The sequence below is a fragment of the Rosa chinensis genome, chromosome 5 (assembly GCF_002994745.2).
Source record: "Rosa chinensis cultivar Old Blush chromosome 5, RchiOBHm-V2, whole genome shotgun sequence".
NCBI lineage: Eukaryota > Viridiplantae > Streptophyta > Magnoliopsida > Rosales > Rosaceae > Rosa > Rosa chinensis.
The window spans coordinates 29,615,734-29,639,447 of NC_037092.1; the positions used below are offsets into that span (position 1 = coordinate 29,615,734).

At 40.2% G+C, this 23,714-nt stretch overlaps 1 protein-coding gene and 1 long non-coding RNA gene across 4 annotated transcripts; both read right to left on the minus strand.

The window, feature by feature from the left end:
• Positions 1-6,889: 6,889 nt before the first annotated feature.
• LOC112202639 lies at positions 6,890-9,465 on the minus strand. 3 transcript variants are annotated; one of them, XR_005799875.1, is made up of 8 exons: positions 9,192-9,465; positions 8,992-9,094; positions 8,783-8,907; positions 8,623-8,704; positions 8,392-8,513; positions 8,191-8,302; positions 7,621-7,992; positions 6,890-7,345 (listed from the first exon to the last, which is right to left on the minus strand). XR_005799875.1 is itself a non-coding variant. In XM_024343640.2 (7 exons), exons 1-5 carry the CDS (start codon positions 9,283-9,285, stop codon positions 8,423-8,425), a joined length of 495 nt encoding a protein of 164 aa, XP_024199408.1. In that variant the 5' UTR covers positions 9,286-9,465; the 3' UTR covers positions 6,902-7,345; positions 7,621-7,992; positions 8,392-8,422. The 3 variants fall into 3 exon arrangements, 1 of the variants encoding a protein (XP_024199408.1); XR_005799874.1 differs by lacking the exon at positions 9,192-9,465 and having other exon boundaries at positions 8,145-8,302; positions 8,992-9,178; XM_024343640.2 differs by lacking the exon at positions 8,191-8,302 and having other exon boundaries at positions 6,902-7,345.
• Positions 9,466-9,553: 88 nt separating this feature from the next.
• On the minus strand, positions 9,554-11,644 carry LOC112202640. The gene is made up of 6 exons (XR_002937502.2): positions 11,469-11,644; positions 11,258-11,338; positions 11,022-11,059; positions 10,743-10,784; positions 10,577-10,644; positions 9,554-9,705 (listed from the first exon to the last, which is right to left on the minus strand). It is a non-coding gene; the product is annotated as an uncharacterized LOC112202640 (long non-coding RNA).
• Between the last annotated feature and the right edge of the window lie 12,070 nt (positions 11,645-23,714).

The following is a 23,714-nucleotide window of genomic DNA, read 5'->3' on the forward strand; positions in this document are numbered from 1 at the left end:
CGAAACGAATCGAAAACCCTAAAACCCTAACATGCTCATACGATCTCCAAAAATTACAAACTATATATCGAAATGCTCGTATCGATGAGTAGATCGAAATCAGGAACAAAAACTGTCCCTGAGGTGGCCGGAAACCGCCGGAAAACACCACCACAGTGGCGGCACCGCCACCAAACCAAAATCAAAATTTGACAAAACTTCCAACATCAAAGTTCTTCATCTCAACTCCAATTGAAACTTTCATAACTACACCATAATCAGATTATGGGACAAAAAGTAGAATTTTACCTCGCAAGCCGAAGGATTCGAAAACCCTAGTTTCAAAAACTCCAAAATTCGATCACCACAGATCAAATCGCTGCAAGCCTTCTTGGGTGTTGCTTCTACTTCCTCTGGGCTAGAAAAGCCCTCAAAGAACTCAAGCTATAGTGGCCGAAGCTGGGAGAACCAAGGCCGGCGATTTGCAGCTCCACCGTGCAACTTCTCGGCCTTGTAGCGTCGTCTATGGTGCTTCCCACGACGAATCACCACCACAGACGTGTAGAGGGGACTGAGGAGAGCAGGATTCCCCTTGGAATAGAAGCAAAAGGTGGTCGAAGGAGGAAGAAATCGGTCGGCGAAGCTGAGAGGCCGATCGGGCTCGGGGAGAGAGAAAACTTTCCAAAAATGGAAAGTTGGTATTTTTCTGATATTTTCGGATTTTTTTGCTATTTAACCAAAATGGAAACTTTTTCCAATGGCCATAACTTCTTCATACAAACTCCGATTTTCACGTTCCACCTGTCCACGAACTCGTATCGACGCGCTCTACAACTTTCGTGAAGGAAGTTTTCGGAGAAAACCAACATATAAAAAGTCATCCTTTGCAACCCCTCTAAAACCATACTTTTCGAATAAAAATTCATCCAAAACACTTCCGCTCCGTCCACGAGCCACGAAACCGTCCAATAAACATAAAATTAATTCTAGAAAATCCTCGGAAAATAAATACGAATTTCCGGGGCATCACAATAGAAAAGTAGATATAATTAATTCAAATCACCAAAATAGAGTATAGAAACCAAATGCGTAGTAATATTAAATAATAGTATACCTAATTTTGTATTACTAAATTAAGAGCATAAGAAATATATCTAGTGTGAAGCATGAAGCTACCGAAAATGAATTGTGTGATGAAAATATTCTTGTTTTTAAAGTAATAAAGATTATTTCAGATTGAAAATTGTTGGTAAAATTTTTTTATTATTGTAAATTGGCTATTGATTAGATATTTCTCTTAATTTCCAGATTTAGAACTAAAAAATATGTATATATTGGCATATGGCTTCGAGTTTGATTCAAAACAACAAATATGTATATATATTAGTTTAGGTATCATGTGTGTGTTTGTGTGTGTGCGTGTGTGTCTATATATATATATATATATATATATATATATATATATATATATAGGGCCCTTCCACTAAGGGATCCTTTTTTTTGGTCTTTTATAGGGATAGGCATTAGACAAACTTTTCGATTATATTTCGGCATTTCAACCATTCATTTTTTAGGTCCTAATGTATAGATCACTTCTGCAAATTTTCAGCCAAATCGGTGATCGTTAAGGCATCCGAAACTGCAATTTACACGAACGAACCGGAACCGTTCGTGTTTATTATGGTAAATTGCAGTTTTGGATGCCTTAACGATCATCAAATAGGCTGAAAATTTGCATAAGTGATCTACATATTAGGACATAAAAACTGAACGGTTGAAATGTGAAAATATGATCGAAAAGTTGGTCTAATGCCCTATCCTTAGAAAAGACCAAAAAAAGGGATCCCTCACTAAAAGGGCCCTGTATATATATATATATATATATATATATATATATATATATAATGCACTAACTAACCAAATGGCATTGCATCGGCATTGGTTGAGCTGCTTTGATTCTCCATTAGCAACCAAGGTTTGAATGTTGTTGATTGCATGTGAGTTGTATTTTTATGTACAATTTCAAATCTCAATATTGTTGTTAATATCGATGATTTTGGGAAATATTGCGATATTTCGAGATAATATCGGACCCCTAAAAAAATGAAAATTTTGCCGATATTTCGGCGATTTTTTATTATTATTTGGTCCTTGAAATTTATTCATTAAACCTCACTAAAGTTCCTCAAATAACCCTACTCATATAATTTGCAAAGAAACTTTCATCTTTAAAATAAAAAAATTTAGCTTTCAATGATTTAATTACTCTGTAAATCCTAATTACATGTTCATTCCTCAATTAGACAACATAAATCTCTTATCTAATAAAAAAGAATCAAAGACCTTTTCAAAAAAGAAAAAAAAACATAATCAAACACAAGATATTGGGTTTCAAAAATATTTTCTCATCAACATGATAATGTTTTAGCATGAATTATTCTGTGTTTTAAAAAAAAAAAATTCTCTTTTAGCTGTGCAAAAAAAAAAATGAAAGCGTAATCATTTAATAATTTTTTCTTAATTTTTTTTTCTCTATTTTTTGTACCTCATGATTAAATATTTCATAGTTTTTAGTTTTTATTTTTATTTTTATTATTATTATTTTTTTTGCAAATATGATGGATAGACTTAGATTTAGGTCATAATAGGATTTCTTATGATAGAAATTTTTATCTCACACGATCTATCATAGTTTTTATTCTTATCAAATATATATAAATGCTTTAATGAGTATGTAGTAAAATTGAAAAATGAAAATAGATAAGGAAAATACAATCTAATATTATTGAATTGGAAAGTCTATAGAAAATAAAGATAATATCTTTTTAGTATAATTATTGTCTTTAATAGTCATTTTATAAGAGGTTATATATGTCATTTAATTCTTCATAATTGAGTGAGGTAAAGTGAGCTAATTTGGAGGTGCCAGTAAAAACACTCTTCACATTTTCTTGCACCGAGTTTTACTTACATGTAGCCACTACATTTATAGACTTCAAATATGTAAGCCAAATAAAAACAAAATAATTAGATAATTATTATAACGCACTTTTTAGGAAACATTGTAAAGGTCAGAGATTTAAATCTCATAATTGAGTGAGGTAAAGTGAGCTAATTTGGAGGTGCCAGTAAAAACACTCTTCACATTTTCTTGCACCAAGTTTTACTTACATGTAGCCACTACATTTATAGACTTCAAATATGTAAGCCAAATGAAAAACAAAATAATTAGATAATTATTATAACGCACTTTTTAGGAAACATTGTAAAGGTCAGAGATTTAAATCTCATTAACATTAAGGATAGGTGGGGTGGGGATGAAGGGAAAAAAAAACAAATATTTTGAGGTGTATAGCAATCTCCAATAGGTATAAACAATTAATTAAATGATCAATTAGGACACCTAAAAGACCATACAAGGTTTCTATCAAGTAATATAATGAATTTTTTATGTGAAAAATTAACTATGCAGTAAATTAAGAACAGAAGGAAGGAGGTAATGTCCGATGTACTTATTTTCAATATAATAAATATTTCAATTGCATAATAGAATGCAATTCCTTTCTTTCTTTCTAAAAAAAAAAAAAAATCTAGTCTACAATCACATGCACTACATGTGTACGAAAAATTTTCATTGTTAAAAAAAAAAAAAAGTTATCTGCAGTTGGTGGGTAGTTATTTGTAGAAGAAAAATATGTTATTGCAGAGAGAAAAATGGGGGTTGTGGCATCATTTCTTTTTAATTTTATTAATAAAAACTATTTTGTAATTGTCCTATTTATCCTTGTAATTTAATTTATTCTCAAAGTTTTTTAATATTTCAGAGTTAAATCTATCATAATTTTCAATTTTGACTAACAAAACTTCTTTTGTTAATAATAGTATAGATAAATAAAAAAAGAAAAATAAATGAATTAACTGCATGTCTACTATATGGAGTAACTAAATAATAGATGACAAATAAGGAAAAAAGAAAGAAAATCAACATAATCTATACTATTATTAAAAGAATAGGCTTTGTTAGTCAAAGTGGGTGTGAAAAGACAATAAATCCCTTAAATCTTATATTTATTTTAGGGGCCGTGACCACTTACCCAAGTTTAGACTAAAAATTGCCCACTTACTCCAGCAAGAGTTTTTTTAACCTCATTTACCCAATCTAACATCTATTGACATTTTAGCTCCTATTAATTAAATTAAAACCTATCCCTCTCCTCTCAGTCTCTCTCTCCTTCCCAAACTCTCTCTCTCTCCCCCCCCGATCTCCACCTCCTCTCTCTCTCTCTCTCTCTCTCTCTCTCTCTCTCTCTCCATGATCTCCACCTCCGATCTGTCTCTCTCTCTCTCCGATCGCCGCGCCGGAGATGCAGTCCAACCCTGAAGACGACGAAGAAGCTCCAGTCGGAGCTCCAGCCACTCCAACGTCAGAAATCAGACTCCAGACCACCAGCTTCTCGTCTCCGTCGTCTGCCTTTTTCAACAACCACCAAGACCACCATAGCCACTACCACCACCACCGTTCCGCTTCACCGACGCATATCAATCTCTACACCTCCAGTGCTCTGTCTCCAGCTTTCCGCTTCTCCATCGAGCACCATTCCATCTCCCCAAACCGATCCATCACCATTTCCAAGAAGAACAGCCTGATCACGGCGGCCAGGAAGACGTGTATGTGCTCGCCGACGAATCATCCAAGCTCGTTTCGCTGCAGATCTGCCATGACGAAGTCGAAGAAGGGAGATCTGCAACCGTCGAAGTCAAAGATGGGAGGAGAAGAAGAAGTGGGTGCCCAAAGATTTTTTTTTTTTTTTTTTTTTTTGGTATCTGTAATGTATTCATTTTGGTTCACTTGAGAGCAATAATATGATTATTGGAGGGTAATAATATGATTATGGAGGCAATAATAGGATTATTAGGAGGCAATAATATGAGTATTGGGGGGCAATAATATGATTCCTGGGGGGCAATAATATGATCAATTGTGCCCTATAGTGTATTCATTTTGGTTTTGGAAGTTTATACAATTCACTGGATGGAAATAACATGAATTTGGGAGGCAATAATATGATTATTGGGAGACAATAATATGAGTATTGCGGGGAAATAATATGATTACTGGGGGGTAATAATATGGTTACTAGGTATTATTAGGGGGTAATAAATTCAGACGTCTGAATCCGGACACCTGTCCTGTAGCCGGATTCCTGATTCAGGTGACCGGTCGCCCGATTCCGGTCACCTGTCCCTGGATTCCGGTTACCGGAGTCAGAGCCCGGCCACTGATCACCAGAGGCTGGCAAGGTGGAGGATGACTTCTCCCTCTAAGTGAAAAAGAAGGAGAGGGCAAAAAAGTCCCAAAATAGAATAAAAAAGAATTAATTGGGTATTAGGGAAATAATCCCTTAGAGTGTTTTGGGTAAATGGGGTTAAAAAACAGTTGGTGGAGCAAGTGGGCAATTTTTAAGCTGAAATTGGGTAAATGTTCATTTTCCCTTTATTTTAAATAATTTTTAATAATTAAGTGGAAGTATGGTAAATAGCAAGATTAAAAATCATATAAAAATAAAATAAATAATTTTCAGATGATTAACTATCCATGTTTGCAACAATTCAGATAACTTCCGACTTTCTTTTTTCTCAAATAACTTCTATTTTTTAATATAATAATTATAAAAATTTTACACATGCAGAGCCTGTGAGCAAAAAACTAATAAGTAATAAATAATTCATACCAGCCCTTTGAATCCCAGCCAGCGGATTTGCCAGTTTCGTTAAAGCAGCTCTCCACCTTTTTACTTTTTGTGGGTCATCCTTATACTTTATCTCATGGTCTGCAAAGGCTTGTGCAAAACTTCCTGTTTGATGTCGTACATCGGAGGGATCAACACCGTAGAATATTGGCAGCACTGTTTTCTCTTCGAGAAGCTCCGAGAGGTCATCCAATTCCCTCTCCAACCGTGCCAAACTTTGAGTGACAATATATATATCAGCAGCTAGCATCGCTCTCACAAAGGTTATGTAGAAAATTTATTCCAGGTTGAACTGGATAAGTGGACGTGTGAGATAGCTAGGCATATTCTTAGTCCCTGACATCTCAGCACTCAGAAGGAGTTCATATAGAATATCTCGATAAAGCAACTAAGCAGGTATTTGTTTTGTTTTTTTTTTTTTGGTGAATCTATGGAAAACGTGTATCAGTGTGGAAAACGTGTATGTGGAAGACGTGTTGTATATTTTTGGCATTACGTTCTGGTTTGACTTTGGAGTCACACTAGCAATAGTTGCCCGCGCGTTGCTGCGGGAGTATGACTTGATTCTTTTAGTTTCTTGTGGGAATTACTGATGTATAATCGTAGACATGAATGATAGAAATACTCCATCCAAGTCTGGCAGCAAAATTTTGGTAGGATTGCCCCATAATCGTACCCAAAATTAACTGGCTGGCTTGGATGGACTGGTCCTCAATTGTAGGAGATAGCACTATTGATGAGAACGATAATCTGGAAGCAACAGATAAAGTGAACAATAAAGAGATTGACCAATCATACTTCAGATTTCAGAATAATAGACTATACAACGAACAGAAAAAGGACAAAGAGATGGAATATGGAATAATAATATCTAAAAAGCATACCAAGATTGTAGTGGTTCCAAATCTTGTAATGATTGATTGTGAGTTGTAAACATAATATAATTATGAGTTCAATAAATGGTGTAAAAACAAATCGAAACAAAGATTAAATGTAGTCCTGCTATCTGCGAAAACTTGTAAGTGAAATGAATTGTTAGAAAAAGCTTGATTATGCAAACCACAAAATATGACATGATATTTAGACTAATTGGCAAAACATACTCTAGACTTTTAAAGTGATATGATATGTAATAAAGAACTGTATTGTAAAGATAACAGTTTATGAAGAAATGGAATTTAAACATTACTCACAAATTACTACATATAGTTAAGTCAATACAGTACTGATAGAGTATTTGATTCAAAGGAAGCTAGTATAACCCAGCCAGAGTAACTGGCATTGGTTGTCCAAAAAATTAACTGCTTCCATTGTTCAAAGATCATTAGATCTGTTACCGATCACTGCTGAAACAACTGGAGCTAATTACCAAAAAGTTGGACTGGAGTTTGACCAAAAAATTAATACCTCCAGTTCCCAAAAGATCTAGTTGTTTCGCTGACTATAGCTGTACACAAAATGGAGTCAGCGCAAGTATAATTAGATAAAATAAGTTACAGGTGTACAGAGGAGCAATTTAGATTCAGTCTGCCTTTTCTTTCTAAAGTTGTTCTTTGCTTGCTGATGATGACACCGATGATGCCGATATCATTGCTCCACGCTTGGTCTCCTTCTTGCTTTAAATCAAAGAACACGTCGTTATTATTTGTATATGGTGAGTAAATCACTTTATCAAAGTCATTTTATCTATGTAGAGTAAATTAGTTAAGTATATTTAGTTGTGAGGAATTAATTATAAGGTGTGGCACATTGACTACTTTGAACAGATTATAAGGTTTTCATAATAAAAAATGTTAGAATTAAATCACAAATTTATAGCAGATTTATAAAACTGTATGCAAAAGTTATTATCACACGTAAAACAGTGAAATTGAGATTGACTAATGCTTACTTCTTGGCTTTTTTCTCAGGCTCTACGATGCACAAAGCTTTTCCACTTGCTTCAATGTTTCTTTTTCTTTCAGTTGGAAGTCGCTCCGGTGTTACAGTGGTTGGGCTATGTTCCACCATCGATGCAAAGGATTGCTTACTTGGGAAAATGTTTCTGACCATCAGCTCGGCATATTGATTGACTGTGATTTCAAAGAGATAGGTTTCATCAGTTGTCTTCTTAATCTCTTCTTGTAGTGTCTACTATGTTGGTTACAGTCTTTTGTTCTCCAGATTTTGACAATTGATGCCAAATAGCTGCTCTGCCTGTCTCCCCATCAGAATGAGTGTTGCTTGATTATTATCATCTCGAATGGTGACATAAACTTTGTAACTGCAGGCAAAAAGAAATGTGTTACATTGAATGTAAATTTCAATTAATTTCAACCAATTATGACTTTAAATGAAGTTGGTTTTCATTAAAGTTGTAATGTTCTTATTAGCTGTACAATTAATGTTTGGAAATAAGGTTGTTAGTTGATTTACCATGGCACAGCTATTTGCACATCATGTTTAGGACAAATTAATTCACCGGTGTCTTGTCTTTGCTTAAGTTGTTTAAAACACTTTGAACAGCCTCTATACCACCAACCATTATGAACTGGAAACTGGAGGATCGAAGCAGTGCAATACACTGTTTTATTCTGTAATGTAAAGTGCAAACACTTAAGTAAGATATTTTTATTCAAATATGTAATTAGAGGAAGGTAGAAATGAAAATCATTTGTCATACCATGTATATATCTGGATCCAATGTGTTTAATTCAAAGACCGACTTTGTTGTTTTGTCTATCATCTCTTCTGTTGTTGGCCGTTTGAAAGGTACCTTTCACTTTGTCACCTGATTTCGAGAACCTGGAATTTGTTTACACTGGGATTAATATTTTGAAATGCCAATGCTGGAATTTTGACTTTAGATGAATGATTTGATTGATACAGCAATGTTGTAATAAAAATGACTCACTCAGCTTTGTATTCATTTGCTATTGGAATATCTGGATTGATCATGATGCATGTATGGCCTGTTGTTGCTGCTGTTACCCATTCTATAAGTTATAACAATAATTATATGTAGTTGTCAGCTGTAAAAATAATCAGTATCATTATTTTTAATTAATGTTTACCTTGGAATTTGGCCAACCTTAAACCCGTGAATACAGCGAGCACTGGTGGGGATAACTGTTTAACTCTTTCCATATCAAACTCTCTAGCTATGTCACCCCAGAAGGTAATTCTAATATCCTCCCTCCTGCATTTTTCAAAAGGTAGTTTTCAATTTCTTGTCAAAGCATTGAATAAATGTAATGGATCAAGTAATCTGGAAATAACGTACCTCAAATTTTCTACAAAGATTTCACATTTTGATTCCAATTTTCCAGTGTCTTTGACAGTAACTTGATGTTCTGGTATGAGTGATTTGATACAACCGTAAACATCTTGCATAAAAAATAAAAATAAAAATTGTTAGCATGATTTGACTTTTAATATAATGTATAAATTTAGAAGTTGTTTATTTAGAACTGATAAACATACCCTTAAGTACTGTCTGAGTCCTCATCTGGTCCTCCAAGTTGTCAAAATGAAAGAAGGTAAATGAATGTTCTGGGATTGGAGGGAATGCATCCATTACAGGCTCAAACTTTGTTGACTCATTGAAACATAGTTCTACCACATGATCAGCAAGTTTATATTTTTATACAGGTTTTCGGTTATAGAAATTGGTAATGTCATACACCTATCCTTCTTCCATTTTCTTGGACATGTAAGGATAAGCAGATTCCTCAATTAAACCGTGAATAGCATGTCCCTGCACAGACTTAGAAATGAAGAAAGTTATGTTAAGAGTTTTGAAACAATTATGGTAATTGTAAAAAGAAAATTGTAAAAAGCTTGCCTCTTCGTCGACTAACAGATAATGGAGGCCATCGTATATGTCACTGTTATACTTTTTCGGTCTCCACAGTCTGGATGCATGAACTCTAATTTTGAAAGTAATTTGATATGGTCATATGTGACGAAGCAATGTATGCTCTATGTTTTGTTCAGGCTGAAAATGAGAGGGAAATTGTATTAGAAGAGAAGGTATAAGTCGTGAAGGCACTTCGTTTCAATATTGTTGACATTGTTCATAGATTGATATTTTTGAAAGGAATTTACTTCCATGATTCAACTGTCTACAGTGGACCTGAAGAAGTACATAAATAAGGATCCCATTGAAATAAAATAATTGTAAGTGGATTTGAATGAGTTTGCATTTAAGGTTCAAGTACAAAAAAAGAGTCTTGCTGTGATCGGAAAAAAAAAGAGTCTTGCCAATTTGAAGGCACAGAACATAAAACAGTTCAAAGTGTATCCAAATGTCAGTAAGAGTGTAACCATGTACGTAGTTCAGAGGTAAAGTTGAATTCAGGAATCAATGATAAAGTCTACATCAGGAATGAAAGTTGATTCAAGTTGAAAAAAAAAAAAAAGAGGAAAAAAAGTCCAAATCCTTTTAGAGCAACGAAGCAATTTCTCAGGGTATAATGGATAACCTGTTTGCATCTGACTACTAATTTAGTTCTATGCAATTAATTGTATGCAATGAATCCTGATATGTATAACTTTTAGCTTTTCAGTTCCATTTTACTGTTTCAAAAAAGAAGGTAAAAAACAAAGGCAAAAGTAGTACTATAACATCAGAAAAGAAGAGATCAACCAAAAAGAGCAGTCTTAACCCTCTTCCTTGTTTCATAACCTTAAACCATATATACCACTCTTACACCTTTTTAAATATTTTGATTGAGTCAGAACAAAAGAGTGTTCAACAAAGTAAATTATCTGCAGTGAACAAAGCAATTAAATTCACACATTAAAGCAAACAGCAAATCAACTCTGCATCTTAACATTTCATCTTATTGGAAAAAAAAACCCAATACCTTCGCACAGATTCCTTTCTAATTACAAACAATTATATCCAGCGATGATCTAAAGATGTCTCCAATTCCTGATTCATCAAATACAGAACCCAAAAAAAATTTCAACCACAAAATTAAGATTGCAACAAAAAAAAAGAAAAGGAAAACAACAAAATAGATCAAATACCTTCCACTTCTTTTCTTTCAAGCAAGCAAGAGCTCCTATTCTCTTTGCTCCACAAACAACAAAACCCCAAAAGAAAAAAGTCTTCATCAGAGCTAATCAAATAGAAACCCAAACTCTATGAAAACAAACCCAGATTCTATAAACCTTTCATCGATAACTAAATCTGACAATCCAGGAAGATTATGAACAAATCGAATAAAACCCATTTCAATTTTCAAACTAAATTAATAGGCAGAAGTTAATCAATACCATAGGAAAAAAAAATATCAAAAATCTCACCCCAGGCTGCAATGTTTGTAAAGCTTCAAGCCTTATTCCTGATCATTGGTCCAAATAGTAAATGATTAGCTTGCAAAAAGCAAGTTGCAAAAACCCAACATGCAGAATCAAAATCAATACAATCGTTCATAAGCAGGTTGCAGAGACCCAACATGCAGAATCAAAATCAATAGCCTAACGCAAAAAGGAACCAAATAAAAACACGAACTTTCACAGTCAGAAATTTCGGTACCCACCCTTCAGTCATGTAGAAACTCCCAAGAATCAGCCACAAAAGAATCTGTCTGTTCGCCCAAATCAGCCACACACCCAAGAATCTGTCACAAAAACACTAAATCAGACGTATACCCAACAATCTTTCACACAAACCCAACAAATAAGCACCAAATCGACCAGACATGAATAAAACAATAACATGCAAAACCCAGCACCCCAACAACTACATACCTCCAGATACGGAGACGACAGCTTACAACGAAGAGAGAAACAGAGAGGGAAATGCTCGCGTCAATCACCCCAAGACCTTTTATACCTAGGCCAAACATATATCACGTTGTATTACCCAAAAACGCAGAGCTGAGACAAAAACAAAGAGAAGGAACGAAGAGAGAAAGAAAGATCGCTTCTCTGACCCCAACGGCTTTTATACCTAGGACAAACAGCAAATCGCAATTAAGCAAAAAAATGAAGGGCAAAACGGTATTTTCACATAACCGGCTCGGCTCGAGCCGGCACTGTTACTAAGCCTATGAACAGTTAACTGAGAATTAGTATATAGTAAATGTGGTTTCAGGGTTGCGGAACTGGTATGGAATTTCGTCTCTAGGTCTGAATTTAGAGTCGGTTCCAATTTAGAGATTTTGTTCTGATTCCAGATTAGGTCGATCCGCATCTGTATCCTTGTTGTTTGATGTATATATCCAAAGGTTGTGAATTCTTGCCAATTTCTTGGCGTTTGTAATTTGTCTAGTTCGTTTGATGAATGGGTAACCTCTGTTTTGTGATGATCGTTTTATATCTTCAAAATTTGTTCTCGATCATAGTATATTTGAAGTGAACTTAAACGTATAAATGGCTGAAATTTATAATCTCCTCTATCATTCACATTACAATCATAAGATTCAATGGAAACAACAAAGCAAATTACTCAATTTCCACTTCGGCGCAGAAAGGTTGAAAACCCTAATGGAGAAGGATGACTTCTATGAAACTCTAATTGCATAAAAAGCCTTCACCCATCCAAGGATAGCACAGGGTTCACAATCCTGGAGGATAATAACTAGTTTCAGAACATCACTAAAAAAATATGGAAAAGAGATCAAAGTTTTAGAATGGTGAATATTTTATTATTTTTAGAGATTTTATTACCACTAGGGTTAAAACTTTCTTGGACAGGACAAAATGATACTTAACTTTCAAAAGTGATCAATATGATACCTAAATTTTTAAAAACTAATCAACTTGATACCTCGGTTTATTTTTTCTAATTTATTTTTTAAATCAAATGCAAAATCAAGCCCCAAAAATTGAAGTGATTTGTGGTCAGAGGGCCATCAACCTCTATAATCCAATCTTCTTCTTCTATAGAATTAAAAAAAATCTTCCATTCAATTTCAATTTCTATCATCGATCGTAGAAACAAATAAAATTGGATGTTTCCCAACTTCTAAAGAAACAAAGAAAAATGGGAAGAGAGAGAGAGAGAGAGAGAGAGAGAGAGGTAGAGATAGAAGAAGAAGAGAATTAGCAAAGTAAAATAAAAAATAATTGAAAAATGTTTTAGGGAATCAGAAATTGAGAGATAATCTCTGTGTATTCATTCACATTGATAATAGGGGCCTCTTTATATAGAGGATTACAATGCATAGAATCTCAATCATACAAGGAAAGTAATTCTACATTGATTAGGATTCTAGATCCTTCTAATTAAATCCTATTACCACTAGGTCAAGTAACCTAGAGTTTGGGCTAAACACAAATTAGGATTTCCTTGAACACTCCCCCTTGTGTTGCCCAAACGCGGTGCTTCTCTCGTTGCCAAGTTAAAAACCTTGCCGAGTAACAAAAACCCAGTGGGACAAAAATAACCTCGGTCGAAGGGGAAAAAGAGCACAACACACCCTTCACGTTTCGAGGTGAACATGTAGACATCTCCCCCTGATGTCTGCGTCTCCCCCTGATGACTACGATCATGGGAGTTCAGATAATTTCCGCAAGCCAATTCTTGCCACATGTTTCTCGAACATGGATTTGGGCAATGACTTAGTAAACAAGTCAGACTCACTGTCCTCAGATTGAATCTAGTTCACTTTGATCTCGAGGAGAGTCTGTTGTTGCTGATTGTGCTTGGTGTTATCTCTTTTGATGTAGCCTTGCCTCATTTGTTCAAAACAAGCAGCATTATCCTAAATGCTCGTAGGCTCATCTGCGGTAGACTTCAAACCACAATTGTTCGAACATGCGTAATTATGAATCCAATCCATATTCATTCACGAACCACTTCATGAAGAGCAATGATCTCTGCATTATTCGAAGATATAGCGACTAGGGTCTATTCTGTAGACCTCCAAGATGTCACGGTCTTTTCCCATGGTGACCACTTAACCGGATTAGGAATGACCTTTGTGTGGGTCAGAGAGATACCCAACATCAGCAAAACCTTCCAAAACACATGTCGTTTTGGGATGGGGATAGTGGACGTAAGCCAGGGTTGGCGGCGTACCTGGTGTGTGATGGGTCCGAATCCATAATCTCTTCGTAGGGATAGAACAAGCCCATATCACTCATACATCTCAAGTATCGAAAGATATCTTTTACACCAATCCAATGGCGTCGCGTTGGTGCAGAGCTGTATCTAGCTAACAAGTTCACAACATATAAGATGTCCGGTCTTGTGCATTGGGATAAGTACAATAATGCGCCTATTGTACTAAGTAAGGCACTTCTGCCTCTAGCACATCTTCGTCATCATCCTTTCGACGAAGACGATCCTTTTCAGGGTCAAGACTACGGACGATCATGGGGGTGCTTGAAGGCTTGACCTTGTCAAAATGCCTAAGCATCTATCGACACGATGCTCAAGTTCCAAACCGAGACATAATCGTGTTTTCCCAAAATCCTTCATCTCAAACTCGGATTTCAAGTGTTCAGCGGTTTCCCTTAACTCTTTAAGGGCTTCTAATGAAGATCATGCCCAACATGAACCGCGATAGAATCCGAAACTTGTCATAGAAACGCGTGGGCATATCCCTTCCCAATCAAGTAGTCACTTTAGTGAGCGTTTCAACCTTATTGTAAACGCGCTCCATGGTCTAGAGCCACTTGACTTGGGTAAATGAAGTTCGCCATGAACCTTCATGTATATTCCGTATCTAGATCCCTATAGAGATACGTAGTGACCATATTTGTAAGCTGCATGTTCAGTTATTCGGAAACTACCAAACTGACAGGGTAGTGGAGTGCAATGACATCCATTACGAGAGAATATGTCTCATCGTAGTCGATTCCAGGGCGTTTTGTGAGAAGCCTTGCGCCATAAGGCGAGATTGCCATCTCTTTTTCTCATCACGCTTTCTAACGAAGACCCATTAGTCAACAGGTTTTATGTTAGGAGGTGTTGGCATCTCTAGCTCGAAAACCTTCATCTTCGTTAGAGAATCCATCTTAACCTGGATCGCATCTTTCCATTTAGGCCAAAAACTCTCTACGTTGGTATTCATTCATCAACGGAGCATAGTTCGATATCATATGACTCAACAAACTCATGTGCAACTAAATGCGCAACTACATCATCAATTATGATGGAGTTTTTATCCCACGTCTCATGTACACTAGTGTAAGTTTCATAGAGCTCTATATTCTCAGGAATAGGTTCTGATATTGAGGCGTCCCCCAACGGTAACCACAACCCAGAAGATACTCATGAGACGGATTTTGAGTCTTGATGATCAAAGGATTGGAATGTGCCAAAGTATCCTTCGAACCCACGGGCCTCCCACGCATCCTAGCTGGGGCCATGGCCTGGAACGCCATAGTGCCACTCTCTTTGGCATTGGCGTCATGCCTACCTCCGTGTAGGGTGGCGCTACGTCCTCTCGTAGGGACGTCCTTCCTTGCAGGCATGTTTGCAGCATATTTGTGTGATCTCGTCACTTTAATAGGGATCAAGATGAGACATAGTGGGGACAGACCACGACAAATCCTGTCGTTCCTATTGAACATCTGTGTTCTTATCTCCCCCTAACGACGGGAAGACTGTCTCATCAAAGTGACAACCCGCAAATCTAGATGTAATGAGATCGCCTTGCAAGGGCATTAAGTGGCGGACGATTGTTGGAGTCTCAAATTCAACGTAGTTGCCTATTCGTCTGTAAAGACCCATTATAGAGCGCTGTGGCGGCGCAATTGGCACATAAATGGCTCACTCAAATGTGCGTAAGTACAAAATACGTGTACCCAGTCACTAGCTGTAACGCACAGGTACATTGAGTGGCGGTAGGTCATAGACGAATTAGCATAGCTACATGCGATATTGCATCACCCCAAGTAGACGTAAGAAGATTGGTGCACATTACCAATGTTCGGACTACCATCATAGTCGTTTCCGCGAGACCAATTGGGTGTGTACATGGAAATGTGATGTCCAACATCAAGCCCATTGCAATATCCATCGAAAGTCTTTCGATGTAAACTCTCTAGCATAGTCAAATCCAATTGACTGAATAGGATGATCTGGGGAGTGAGCCCGTTGTCATATGATATGTGCTAGGAGTGTAGCATAAGCAGCATTTATAGGTGGACAATGGCACAACACGTGACGGGCGTGTTTGCGTGTCAACCAACATCATAAAATATTTAAGCGTCCGCAAGTTGGTTGAATTAATCCACAAAATCCCTACGGATTCTTTGTAAGAACAGAATGAGTATTGTCATATCCTTTGCATAGGACGGTCTCAGTCCTAGTTTCCCTAAGGAACGGGCTTTGTAAAACTAGCGAGAGGCCTTAGAAGCAACCATTAAGTATTTTGGTTAGGCCTGAGCGTTTGAAACGCTATGTGAAGCAAGTTGGTGATTGCAACATCACCTGGGGCACCATCACCATGATGGACGCTATCCATGGCGTGATGGATATGGACTACGCCAGCCCTAGGCTGATGGTGGACGGAGGCGGTGCCCTAGGCAACAGCGTCGGTCACACTTAGTCTAGGAATCAACTTTTGATTCATGCTTCATTTCGCTCGAAAGAAATGATGTCCATGTGAAGTCTTTTGTCGACGGATCATCATATCATGACTAGGATGATCTATCCTGTCGTGACAAAGCCAATATGTGTCTAAATCCAAGAGATCTTCTCTCATAACTTTATTGGATTAATAGCTCGAATAGTGACATAGAATCCACTAGAGAGACACATAAACTTCTCTAAGATGCGTCTGTGTTCGTAATCATTAGAGGTAATGCAAAGGAACTCATTTCCGTTCTCTACATGCATGTTCGCATGGAATTCATTGGCTATTCATAGGGTACGATTTACCCTAAGAGCGTAGAGAATTTCTGTGACAGCAGTAATCAAGGTGCCATTTGGCAAGTGGAACTTGGGCTATTCCATGTCCTTGAATTAATATTGATGGCCCAGCCATCGTAGTCACAAAGTAATATGCTCAGAATCAAAATTGAGTCATAATGAAAAGAACTCGAAATTTTATTCATAAGCCAACGGAGTACATCATTGTTTCTTTGATCAAAGAAAATCTAATCCAATAAAAAGTAATATGGCAATCGCCTACATCTCTTGGAAAATAAAGACTTAAACAGAATTGGCGATCTATTGATCCCAGCCAGATTTGTAGTCTTCAACCCTTCACTCTAGATCATCTTCTTGATCTTCTTGTTCCATATAGTGAACTTCTCTTGCTTCACAATATGCTTTGTAGGCAGTGACAAGTTCTTCACGAGCTCTACAAATGTGTGCCCAATGATCAGACACTTCACATCGAGAACATACATCTCTTCGCTCGAACTCCATTGATTGAGGCACTTTGAAAGCGTCATTTAGATGGCTCTTAATGTTGGTGGCTCCACCAACATGGCCAGAGGCGTTGCCTCCCTCTCTCTTTCCACGTTTACCTCTTCAGTTCCGTGTTCGCCTATTTTGGCGGTTACCTTCCCAAGTAGAGCGATTATATGGATTAGAATGTCCAAAAGTATACCTAAGATTAGGGTTTTGCTCTTGGCGCCCTCTCTTAGAGGTGTGACTATAATTAGATTCAGGAATATGTTATGTTTCCACGGATCTCGAATTATAGTTCTTCACAAGGATATTATCATGCTTTTCAGCGACATTCATGGCTTCAATGAGCTCATGAAACCTTGTGATCCGTCTTGCATTTACATCGATTCGATAGTTCTTAGCAACCATCAATGCAGAGACGGGGAAGGTAGAGAGAGTCTTCTCAATCAACATCGCATCTGTGATCTTTTTACCATAGAATTCCATTAAGGATTTAATGCGAAGTGCTTCTGAGTTATAGTCAAGAACTGTCTTGAAATCACAGAAGCGGAGGCTATGCCATCTCACTTCTAGGTCAGGAAGCAAGGAGTCACGGACGTTGCCAAATCTTTCTTCGAGTGAGACCCACAGCCTTCTGGGGTCTTCTTCATTCATATACTCGTACTGGAGCGAATCATCCATATGACGAGTCATTAGGATGATGGCTTTCGCCTTATTTGCCTCTAAGGCTGCTCTATTTGCTTCCAAAGCTTGAGCTTGCTCAACAGTTATCACGTCCTGGCTAGGCTCGAGAATCATATCCAAGATTCCATCGGCCTTGAGATGCTAGCGGATATCACGAACCCACCTGTGATATTCAGAGCCAGTTGTTCCCAATAGAGCAAAGTCCAATTTGTTCAGACTACTCATCCTGAAAGAGAACAAAAAATTAGGGTTAGTTTCGGAGCGAAGTAGGCTACCACGAAAACATATGAAATTTCTAAGCGTAATCGCTTCCAAGAAATTAGGAATTTCCGAGCGTAGTCGCTTCTAAGAAATTCGATTCCAAGAGATATTGGATTAGATCGAAACAATGATGTAAGTGGTCGATCATAAATTGTCTACAAACTATAAGTTTGGAGATCTCAACAAGCTCTAAGCTTGGAGTCAGCACGAACCCCCACAGTTCGGCTTAATTTGGTCTCCCCTATAATGAAGAAAGGGGGGTAGAAGAATGGAGGTTGCAAGTCCCCGAGAAAAAGAAGAGAAATTGAAATAAAAACTCAAAAATGAGAAATTTTAGTAAACCATACCTCTTAGGATTGCGGATCGCATTCGATCCTCATTGTAGAATTGCAAACAACCTTCAGTTCTAGGCGAATCAAACTTGTTGAAATTCGGAGCAGATTCGCTTCTAAACAGCTCCCACTCCGATTGGTGTACAGGTCACAAAATGTCTCCAATAGGGCTGAAATTTGGAAGTCAGAAAGAAAAGACCGAGTCCAACAACTTTGATGAAGGAAGAATTTTTATCTGAAAATCCGAAATAGAAGTTTCGGGGCTTGCAAGCTGACTGATATGCACAGGAACGAGCATGCTGAACAGCTCCCACCTTGAATACTTTACAGATCTCAAAACGTCTCCAATAGGGCTGAAATTTTGAGGTCAGATAGAAGACATAGAGATGAACAACTTTTATGAAGAAAGTATTTTGATCAGAGGTCCCGAACAAGATGTTTCGGGGCGTACAAGCAGGCTGATCTGCACAAGAACGAGCGAGCTGCTATGCTGCAGGGGCAGCAGGAGTGCCGCAATGCTGCATGGGCAGTAGGTGGCACATGGGTGCGCAAGGGCTGCAGGGGCAGCTTACGGCATGGCTAGCAAGGGCTAGGAGCTTGCGGCTGTTTTGGTGAGAAGAGTTTTGGTTTTTAGGGCTAGGGTTAGGGCTTGTGCTGATAACGTGTTTTAGGGAATCAGAAATTGAGAGATAATCTCTGTGTATTCATTCACATTGATAATAGGGGCCTCTTTATATAGAGGATTACAATGCATAGTGTACATACTAGGGAGTCTCAACCAGGTTTAGCACTAGCCCCTGAGCCCCATCGGTACTCCCAGGTACTACGCCATGGGCCGGGTCCACACCCCACCATGGCGGGCTTCACATAAGATGCCACCCCGGGCACACAGGGCCAGGGGCAAGGCCAGCACAGCCCATCTATTTTACAAATACAAGACTGATATGGCATCAGAAGAGCCTGTGTCCCACATCGAGGATAGGGGAGACTCCCTTCCCACGCTTGAATATAAAGATTATAGCACAACCACCTTGAGGAGGTAAGAACTCCTTTATCCACAATTTATTCTACACAGCTATTAGTTTCTCACTCAGGCATCGGAGAGGTATAAACCGTCCGGTACGGTTTATCCCTCTAACGTTGTGTCCTTGATACAGGATCTAGGAGCCGATCGGTGCCCCAGACGGTATAGCATTCTGTGTGAGGTACCCGGAGAAAGCCACCAGAAACATTGGCGCGCCAGATAGGGGATGTACCGGATATGAGTGAGCCAGAGGTGACAGGAGAGGGGAGAAGTGTCGCCCGGGCACTTATGTTCTCCCCTGGAACCTCGTCAGCAGAGGCGCCAGCAGTTCAGGAGGAAATCCATAGCCTCGGAACCTTGGACCCGATAGTCCCGGATCAGGTGACTCCGGTATCAGAGTTAGAGTCTATGCGAGCTGAGATCGCAGCCTTCAGGGAGCAGTCCAGGATCGATCGGGAACAACGGAGTACGGATAGGGAAACAAACCGCCTCACGCAACAGAGAATGCAGGATTTGGAAGATGAAAACACGGCGCTGGCCCGAGCACTAGACAGGAGGCACCAGCACAACGAGGCACTTACTCAGGCCCTGGCTAGAGCATCCCAGCTAGCAGACTTGAACGCTGCCCCGATAACAGGAAACACCAACACCACACCAGCACCTCCTACGGAGGGCAGCCAGAGGTTAATCCAGATACCGGTAGACTTATTCCCGGAAAGCTTGAGGCATCTACCACCACCACCGTTACCACAACCAGTTCACGGTATCACGCCGGTACCCGACGCAAACACGGCATTACTCGTACAAATGAGCAACTCCTTGCCTGCCCTGCAGGCAAGGGTACAGGCCACAGAAAATAGAGACACCTGGAGAGCTATGAACAGTTACGAGGACCGCCCGGGGCCTTTCACCCAACAGGTTAGGGGAGCCATTCGAGCGAATACATCGATACCACTGAAAATTGACTATACGGGAGTTGGAGATCCCTACCAACATTTACAGGCTTTCCGATCGCAAACAAACGCCAAGGGATACACGGACGAAGTGTGTTGTAACATGTTCCAGGAAACCCTGTCAGGGGAGGCTTTAAGTTGGTTCTACGAACTGCCGGTTGGTTCTGTAGGGAATTTTAAGGAGTTGGCTGACAAATTTGTCGCTCGATTCATCTTACGCACTGATGGGATACACACACCGAAGGGCCTACTGAAGGTTCAGCAGGGAGAAGATGAAACCCTGAAGTCTTTTGTAAATCGATGGCAAGCGGCTACCGCTAAATGCCGGGACCTCAATAAGGAACTGGCTGAGCTGGCTTTCAGGAGGGGCCTAAGGCGAGGAGAATTTCTCTACGGGATCAACCATAATCCTCCAGCTAGCTACGACGAACTAATGGCCACTACCATCAGACACGCCCAGGCCGAATTCGAAACATACGGGGACACCCCCAGACCAGAACTAAGATTTTCCACGCCGACTTCGACGATTAGGGATGAGCCACGAAAGAGGGAGTGGGTCCACAGTCATGATAGGTCACCCCATACCTCGAACAAAAGAGGCAAAGAATCCTCGTCCAGGTCGAACAGTTACGGGAACACCCACCCTAACCGGGAGCTAAGGGCACAACAGGGCCCAAGGACACCACTACCACCTCGGTATGAGGTGTTCACAATCCTGAACGCTTCATACGAGACTGTCTGGAACAAAAACAGGGATGAGATACCTGGACCACCTCCAAGGAAGTTCCCAAAGAGCAAACTTACCCAGCAGGATACCGGAAAATTCTGCACTTACCACGAGGATGCCGGACACAATACCAATATGTGTGTTGCTTTAAAAAATACCATCGAGTCCCTCATCCAGAGGGGCAAGCTTCAACGATACCTACCTGCTAAGGAGATAGGAGCGGTCGATGTGTACGGCCAGATATTCACGATCCACGGTGGAGGTCCGAAAGAGTCGCCCGCCCAGGGGAAGAAACGAAATTCTAGTTTCGGCCATCCGGAAGTTTTCAACTTCCACAAAGCCCCGCAGCAAAACGGTGGCACCAGGTGGACATCGGTGACATTCCTGCAGGAGGAGGAAGCCAATCTGAGGATGCCCCATGATGATCCCTTCCTAATCACACTCCAAATGGACCACTACATAATGTCCAGGGTGCTCGTAGACACCGGGGCCTCGGTTAGCGTATTATTTCGCGATGCATACAAAGCTTTGAACAGTGGAAGAGCCAAACTGTCACAGGATGATGAGCCCCTCATTAGTTTTTCAGGAGACATCGTCCAACCACTCAGATCAGATTACCTATCGATTACGATAGGTGAAAGTCCAAATTGTTTAACCATCAAAACAGAGTTCATCATAGTGGACTGCGTCTCGTCCTATAATGCTATCCTGGGCCGTCCGGCACTTTGGCGTCTAAAAACCTTCATAGCAGGTCACATGTTGATAATGAAAGTACCGACCCCGGCCGGCACAGCTACGATCCGGGGTGATCAGGCCGCTACAAGGAAATGCTATTCTCTAACTGTATCCCGCGGTAAGGGAAAGTCTGAAATGTTGCACGTAGCTACTAACCCTCAGTTGGACAGATACGAGGATCCCAGGGCCGATACCGACCTGGACGAAGAACGGCCCGGTGCCGTAGAAGACATTGAAGAGGTGGTGCTATCAGAGCAGTTCCCGGACAAAACTGTTAGGATTGGTACAAGGCTATCTCCGGTTGTAAGGGAAGGATTAATCTAGTTTCTCCACTCTAACACATCCGCGTTCGCTTGGTCCTATGTGGACATGCCCGGGATACCACCAGAAGTAGCCACGCACAATCTTAGTATCGTTCCTTACTCAACACCGATAAGACAAAAGCGAAGGGCCTTCACACACGACAAGTACCGGGCTATCCAGGTTGAGGTAAAGAAGTTGATCTCCATCAACTTTGTCAGGGAAGTAACATACCCCCGGTGGTTAGCCAACGTGGTAATGGTACCAAAGAAATCTCCGGGAACATGGCGCATGTGTGTCGACTACACAAACCTCAATCGGGCATGCCCTAAAGATAGCTTCCCGCTCCCGCGAATTGATCAATTGATCGACTCCACCGCCGGGTACCGGTTACTCAGCTTCATGGATGCGTTTAGCGGGTACAACCAGATTCGAATGAACCCGGCAGACGAGGAGCACACTTCCTTCACTACAGACAAAGGTCTCTATTGCTACCAGGTCATGCCTTTCGGGTTAAAGAATGTAGGTGCCACCTATCAGCGACTTGTCAACTCCATGCTTGAGGAAGTTATCGGTACTGTTAATGCTCAAAAGTCTGGCGGTAGCCAAACCTTGGTCTAACGCTGGTCCGGCAGGCGGACCGCTACTCTGCCGATCTGAGGATTACTGCTAGCTGCCAAACACAAGACAGGGCGTTAGAGGGAGACCGCGTTGGGCTGTCTTCAACTCTCCGATGCCTAAGTCAGTCAATGCATATAGGCAGCATAACAATAATGAGTAGCAAATGCGTAATTAATGAGGAGAGAGGAGAGGACCTTTTATAGGTGAGGAAGAGGATGATCTTCTCCTTGTTTTCGATGTGGGACTGATGTGCTTCAGTTCCCAGTTTCAGTAGCTTCTGATGCTAACTTGACACGGCGCGTGGTGGCGCGTCGGCGGTGCTTTGGGGTTGATCCGGGGCTCAGGCGGTAACCCGGCTAGCTGTCTTTACGCCAGTCACTCATATGGTGGGCGTTGGTACCCCTGGCGGTACAATGAGCGTGGCTTGTTATAGCTAATTATGCTTGCAAATGCACATGTATGTACAAGTCCCCCAAATCCCCAGTCAAGAAGGGCAATCTTGGTTGGGGAGTTGATCGGCGGTTTGAAGCGTTTCTCCCGCTAGACTTTGCAGAAGCATAATTAGCGTCAGTGCGTCGTCAACCATGGATTTACTGAGCAAAAGCTTTGTGCCCTTTCGGGTGGGCCCCTGCTAGGCCCCTCAGGGAGTCCCCACTCCCCGGCTAAGATGGACCTCCGGATGGTCGCTATTATTGTTTGTTGAGGGGGAGCTGCACGGAGCAGAGGGTGTTGGGTTGCGAGCCCAATCTTAGCACCCAAGTGACGGGGGTCAACGTACCTGATCAGGGCTGTCGTAGACTGTTGACTAGTCCCCGTGTCCCGTAGGGACATTCTGACCGTAACTCCGCGTGGCGGCGTTGTCAGAGAGGCGTGGCCTCGGGATCCGCCGCTTGCGGAAGTCCCCCTGCTAGATGTAGCAGGAAGCAGCGTCAAGTAGACGTGCTTGGTGGTATTTTATTGAGCGGTATTGCGCTGAATAAAGTACGCAACTTGTCAGATGAGAAAGGGGGTCCGCTAGCGGTGTGCTGTGTAGCGGAGGATGCCCC